Source organism: Lycium barbarum, chromosome 10 (assembly GCF_019175385.1).
Source record: "Lycium barbarum isolate Lr01 chromosome 10, ASM1917538v2, whole genome shotgun sequence".
NCBI classification, from domain to species: domain Eukaryota; kingdom Viridiplantae; phylum Streptophyta; class Magnoliopsida; order Solanales; family Solanaceae; genus Lycium; species Lycium barbarum.
The window spans coordinates 111,727,637-111,734,738 of NC_083346.1; the positions used below are offsets into that span (position 1 = coordinate 111,727,637).

Genomic DNA, 7,102 nt, shown 5'->3' on the forward strand with positions numbered 1-7,102 from the left:
GATTCAGACTGTGCTTGCGGAGCTCGTTCTCCTAGCAATTTGACGGGTCCGATGCTCCCCTTAGTAACATCTAGGATGTTTTCCACAGCAACGGAGAATTTGGATCCGATAGTTTTTGCGGATGCGGCTTTCGAGTTGACTTTCTTGGAAGTCATCTTGGTTGTTTTGAACTTCCATTGTTGGAGAGAAGAGATAAGAGGTAAAGATTGTCCCACTGGGCGTGCCAAATTTGTAACGACTAATCTTTCGTTCCTGAAAATAATAATCAAGACAAGAAAAATAGCGACAAAGAATAATATTTGATTTCAAGAATTTGCGCGGGGGTTACAATCTTTATGAAATCTTAAATAAAAAGATGTAATCCTCTGATTCTTCTCCTCACGATACGGCCGTCAATCAAGGGCTTTTGCTTGTTCTTGAATGGACGAATCACTTGTTGTTGATATTTCACTACGAATGCGGAGCCGAGCTTTAATCACAAACGTAGAGGTATAGAAACTTGCGGCTCACCACTTGGAGCGAAGACTTCTTAGTATGCGGAAGACTTGCGGCTGAGAGCTTCTCTATGTCTGTTTTTTCTTCATCCCTTTTGGCTTTACGAAGACCCCTATTTATAGTTGTAGGGGAGAGCTAGGATATATATGTGATTGGTTGAACCATGTCATTTGAACACTTGGCGACATTTGATTGGTTCTTCTATTGACTTGGCATGCTGCGTCACTCATACACGTGGCTCATCTTTATTGGTCTTTGACTTGACTTGGTGCGCCACATCATTTGACACATGGCATGGACCTTTGGCTAATGGAGCGAGCTCATGATTTTGAAGACCAACTCAATGGACTAGCCCAATAGAATTGGACTTTGATTTAAATCCATGTCTTGGACTTAAATAATTTAATATTGATTTGGGCACGATATTTCTTGAATTTAGGAATTTATCCAAATTCAATATGAATTTCAATTTTATAAAATTCATATGTCTACACTGGGATTCACCACCATCCCAAGATGTTGTTCTACGCAGGAGATGCAAGTCAGGGGAGGAAATTGCTGTTTCTGCTTTATTGGGTGCTGAGGGCTCTAATGAAATATTAAATTTCCCAGGGAAGCTTTTATGAAAGTAGGCGTGAATAAGCCTGGCTTAAGATCCATCCTACAGTTTGATTGTGTGGAAACTGCACAAATTGGTGATGGCTGTAGCTTTAAAATTCATAATGTGAACTACATTCCATCATGCGACCTGGACTCTTTAGCCCGCAAAGGTCCCTCGGTCAGGTACTTTTGTCCTCTTTAGAAGCAATTTTGACCAATTTAGGCTTTTTTGAGTGTGGGGAGCTCAGCTTTGGACTCATAGGTGTACTGCAGTTGGACTTCTTTTGTTTTTATCTTCCAAATTTAGGAGAACAACTTGCTGTCCTTTCAAGCATATATGCATGTCTGCATGTGCCTTTTCCATAAATTCTTCTTTGCTTCTTATGAAACTCCTTGAGTTTTACATGCATGCCTACCCCTTACTTCACGATATGATGATATCTAGCTTATTTAGCTGAAGATGTAGAGATGGTGAGATTTGCTAAATTTCTTTACCCTAATTCTTGGCCAAAAGTAGATTTTACTACATTGGTGAGTAATATGTCAACTACAGGGTTGAAATGTACCTCGTCTTTTTTCCTTTCAAGGAGAAATAATCAGGAGATTGTTGCATGCTTCTCTCTTAGATTGCAGTGTCGGTGAAAGAAAGTCTTGAGATTATCCTTGGAAGTATTAGTTTGAGTTTTAAATTTCCAATGCGCACTGGTACTTAATTTCGGTGTTAGAAGGTTTGCTTTCTTATGTTGGTCCACCTCGACCACCCAAGTTATGATGGTTTTCCATCGGAGTAATTCATTTGAACACTTCAAAAGTCTTGAAGGTATTGTTGGAACTATTTGTTTGCTTTTGCGGATTCTAAATTCGTACTCTTTTTTGAGCACCCAAGTCATGAAGGTCTGCCCTCGGAGTTCTTTATAGTATTCATTTGCTCGAATCAAGAAGCTATTTGCAATCCTCTATTTTTACATTTTTGTAAATACAATGTTTCCCACGTCACTTTCTTGTGCTCTCATTGCTTCTTCTTAGCGATTTTCTCGTCTGTTTCTCAAGATGCTTTTGATGTTTGTGCGTGCCTTTTGTTGCTCCAATAGAACGATTCTTCTTGGCTTATTTTGTGAAAGTCTCAAATCTCAAGAGTTGCCAGTTGCATTTACTTATTGTGTTCCTCTTATTGTGTCCCTTCTTCAGTTTTTTCAGTGCATTAGATCAGACTCTTCAAGAAGAGCTCTGCAAATATCTAGAAGCAAGAGGAGTTGGTCTATGTTTCGCGCATTCGCTCTTACTCCACCTACACAAAAAGGAGCAAGGTCAATACGTCGACTGGTTGCACGAATTGCAAGCTATTGTAACACCAAGTGAATGATGCGGAAAACGCTCCATGCAGGATATAGATATTTGACTTTGATTCAATTCATGACATTAAGGCGCGGATTGCTGGAGGGAAAAACATCTATTGGTTAGCTTGCAACTTTTGCTGGTTTCTGTATGTTTTGTTTATAGTAAACCCCTTCTCGTTATACTAAATAGAGATCTTATTTAAACGGCTAGGCACAACTGTATAATGGAATTATCTAAAAAGGTTCAAGAATTGTAAGTTGAGTGGACCTACATAATTTTGTTGAAAGAGGAAGGGGCACTTGATGTTTTGAGATTACTTTTTTAGCAAATTTGATCATCTAGTGAAGTTATGTATTACAACAACAACTATTTCGCAGTCTCAAATAAGTTTGGGTTGGCTAGGTGAATTCCCGCATTATCATTTAAGTTCATTTCTGTCATGATCATATTAAATAAAATAATAGTGAAAAATAAGTCGTAATCGCATTTCACATATCCGTTTTGCATATATTTGAATTTTTCCAGCTAAAATTGCATATTTTGGAAAAGGAATCTCGGTTTATAACTAGTTTCAAAACGATCTGCTTTATCAAGTTTCTCTATTTTTATCCAGGAGTAGTTACTCCATTTTTTTGTGCGGATTGCCCTTCAAACGCACTGGTCTCTATTTTTGTCCTTCGCTTAAAAAAATGGCTGAAAAGACCCAGAGATTCTGGGTTCGAATCATGCAAATTGCCCTAGTGACTCTTACAATTTTCTATTTAGTATATGAGAAGCTATAGTTAAGATATAGGGTCTGTTTGGTGTGGAGGAACACCTTTTTTTTTTTTTTTTGAATAATAGTTGTTAGATTTATTCGTGTTTGGTTGGACTAATTATTTGAGAAAATATTTTTCCTAAGACTTTATTGTCCGTAAAGCTATTTTATTTTGTTGTCATATTATTCTTGCAATTCTGTTCGAAAATTGTTCTTTTGAGTCGAGGGTATATCGAACACAGTCTCTCTACCTCTCAAAGGTAGGGATAAGGTTTGTGTACATCGTACCCTCTCCAGACTTCACTTGTGGAACTACACTAAACATATTGCTATTTATTTTATTTTTTTATTTTCCTTAAAAAGCTGGAAGACAATTTCCCCCGCATGACCAAGAAAGTCATTTTCCACACGCCACAGGCCTGTGCGTATCTTAAGTGCTAGAATGGTTTAAAATATAAGGGAGAAAATCACTTATTTTTTTCATAGAAAACATTTTGAAATATACCAAACACGGGATAAGTTAAAGTCAAGCTTGTGTAAGGTGCCCATTACAAAATTTGATTCTTCACCTGATTTCTCTTTCTTCAAACCCAAGGTAGGTTAAAGTCAAGCTTACGTAAGGTGCAACATTACAAAATTTGAGTTTTCTTGACCTGACTTTTCTTCCTCTTTTATTTAGTTTTTAAAAGTTATTGGTCAATTATAAAAGACATTGCTGAAATGTCTTTTCTTAGGGACATCCTCATGTGGTTAATTCCATTAAATTTCCATGAAAAAAGAAAAGAAATGTGAAATGTTTCTTTCAAAGTCAATGCTGTAATAAATTTGCGTACACAATTACCAAATATTTTTCAGATTGACCAATAATCAAGACGAAATTGATGTGGAAATTGAAATGGTTTCATATTCCAACTTCAACGATACAATAGCATTAACAAAACAGGAAAAAAAAAACGATACAATGGTGCTTTCACTATTAACCCAAACAACAAAAAATACAATAGTAAAATATGAAGGTTAAAGACTTTCTAAAAGAATATATATCAGCCTGCCAAGATATATCGATACACCAAACATAACTAGTAAATATTTAATTATTTTATTATCTGTAATCTGCAGTTCCAATTAATTCATATTCTTGATGGGTAAGTTTACTAAGCAGGAGTAGCATATTAAAGATTATAAATTATGTCAACGTTTTATAGAAATGAATAAATTACTGTAAAGACAAGCCGCCTCATTCTTTTATATTTATACTCAATATTTGTTTTATTACCTTTATATACATATCTACTAAAATAATTTGATTAAACAGTGTCCTGTGACATTGCTTGAATCAAGATATATGCGTCGTTGCAAGAGAGTAACCCGCTTGCCTAGAATTTTCTCATTTCCGGGCTCGAATGCACCACACTAATCCAATTGATTCAAATTCACATGGGTAATTCACAAATCCCCTATTTTGGGGGTGGTCTTTAATTTTTGTCCCTCAAATTGCTTGTCTTTAATTTTTGTTCTTTGGCACTTTAATTAAAACTGTGGCCGCAAATATCTCTGACATTCTAAGTTTGAACCTCAACAAAGTAAAAAAAAAACAAACAAAAAAAAAATTGCAAGGCAGCATTTTCATAGAAACTATATCTATTCGGGAAAAGTTATGCATTAAGGTGTAGTTCTGTAGTATGCCTTTTCTGGCATAGTTTTGTAGTATAACTTAAATTCTATAAAATTATGTCGGACAAGGCATAGTTTCTATATTATATTGTAGTTTCTATGTTTTATTCGGCATAGTTCTGTAGATATTAAGTTACAGAGAACTATGTGATAGTTCTGTAAAAATTAAGTTATCCTATAAAACTATGCATTAAGACATAGTTTCTATGGAAACATTGTCTTGCGGTTTTATTTATTTTTTAACTCTGTTGGGTTTAAACCCAGAATATCTTGTTTCATAGACCAGTGAATAAGGGTACTTTGGACCGCAAATTTAATAAGAAATAGCGGCAAAAATTAAAGACCAGTTCGTATGAAGGACAATACCCACAATTTTATGAATTCACATCGGATAGGCCCACTAAGGGAATAGAAAGCTCCCTGCAACAAGTTTCTCATTCCCAAGTTCAGGCCAACCTATTGGTTCAATTAATTCATATTCACGCTGAATAGCCACAATAAGGAGGTATAATGCTCCTTGCCGTGATGTTTTCATTCTCAAAATTCAAATTGAAAATATCTGATTAAGAGTGAAGGAATTACAATCATCCCATTACACTTTTTGATGGTAGCAAGCGGACGTTCTAAAATTTTCCCTTATTATTCGTCCACCTAAATTATCAAACATGACATAAACCTCATGTACACACATCTAAGTTTGTTTTGCCAAATGTGTATCCATTTTGGTAGAACCGAAGGTTTGCCATACCACCATTTCAATATTCGGTTTTCATTTATTTATTTTTTCGTTTACATAACAAATAGAGAAGGAGAGGAATCCTGATATATCACTGTATTATTTGAAATCGTTTAGTTTTGTCTTTCGTAATATTTTCTTTATCAATTTATATCTTTGGCGTTGACAAATAGTCTCATATTTTTTTTATTCTTTAAAGCTTCACCATAGAGGACACTACGTGGTCAAATTTACTCTTCTAAATTTTAATTATGTTTTAAAATTACCCTAATATCAGAGTTCCATAAAACGCAAAGGCGACAATGAGTTTTCTTTCCTAACAGTAAGATAATATTGGACAAAGAAGTTGAAGCAGACAAAATTGTTCAATTTCAATAATATATAAACAAATTTAACCCTCAGACTTAAAATAAAAAAAAAGTAGTAGATAGTAGTTATGTTTTCATCTACTTCTTTTTCATAATTTCTATAGACCGGTGGTTAGACCAACTATGATGTATGATGTAAAATGTTGGACAGTCAAGAACTCTCATGTTAAGCAGATAAAAGTTAGGGAGATGAGAATGCTGAGATGGATGTGTGGGCATACTATGAGAGATAGGATTAGGACTGAATATATCCAAGACAATGTAGGTGTTCCTCACGTGCTGGACAAGATGAGTGAAGCGAGATTGAGATAGTTCGGGCATGTGAAAAAGAGACACACAAATGTCCCAGTGAGGAAGTGTGAGAGGTTGCATATGATTGGTTTAAGGAGAGATAGAGGTAAGCCAAAGAAATAATGAGGAAGAAGAGATTAGACAAGAAATGGAATATCTTCAGCTTACCGATGACATGACCCTAGCAACTTATTTGGAACGTTGTTACCCATCGTATCGTGTTGTATCGTTATTACAATTACAATGTTTGTTTTGATTGTTATTTAAAATGCATTGTATCGTATTGTTAACGATGAAAAGCCCCATTTTATGTAACAACCGATTTGATGTTATCTCATCGTTACCTAATTTCTCTTTCCAATTATGTCCTTACTTAATATTTCATAATCTTGTTTTACCCTTTACCCTGTATTATTTAACTCCACCCAACTATCCTTACCCACGTCTTCTTGTCTCCTTCTAGGTTTGGACGTTTGCCTGCTCTTCTTTTTTTCATTATATCTCTCTCTCCTTTTGCGTGTTGGTAGAAATATTTTTTATTGGTTTCAATTAATTATTAATTGTTAAATTTTGTTCTCCAAGTGCTATTTTGTTCGGTTATGGACGCATGCTACGAGAAATGAGAAATTTCTGAAATTTCAATGTCAAATTGGAGAAGTGCAAGAAGTGTTACATCTAGATTGGATTTATAAGGAACTTTTAATTAAAAAGGTGTACTTATTATTGTTTTTAATATTAATAACCTATTTTTCATTAATTTTTTTAGAATTTGAATTTAACAGCTTACTTTATTTGCATGGTCATAATTTGTGAAAAATTAGCAGAAGTTGTCTTAAATTATTT

At 34.7% G+C, this 7,102-nt stretch overlaps 1 protein-coding gene across 1 annotated transcript; it reads left to right on the forward strand.

The window, feature by feature from the left end:
- Nucleotides 1–953: 953 nt before the first annotated feature.
- LOC132613321 (uncharacterized) lies at nt 954–2,744 on the forward strand. Its single transcript, XM_060327339.1, is given in 4 exon segments — nt 954–1,077; nt 1,080–1,295; nt 1,729–1,800; nt 2,187–2,744. Coding segments are annotated over 4 exon segments (684 nt in total). The 3' UTR covers nt 2,459–2,744.
- The last annotated feature ends 4,358 nt before the right edge of the window (nt 2,745–7,102 follow it).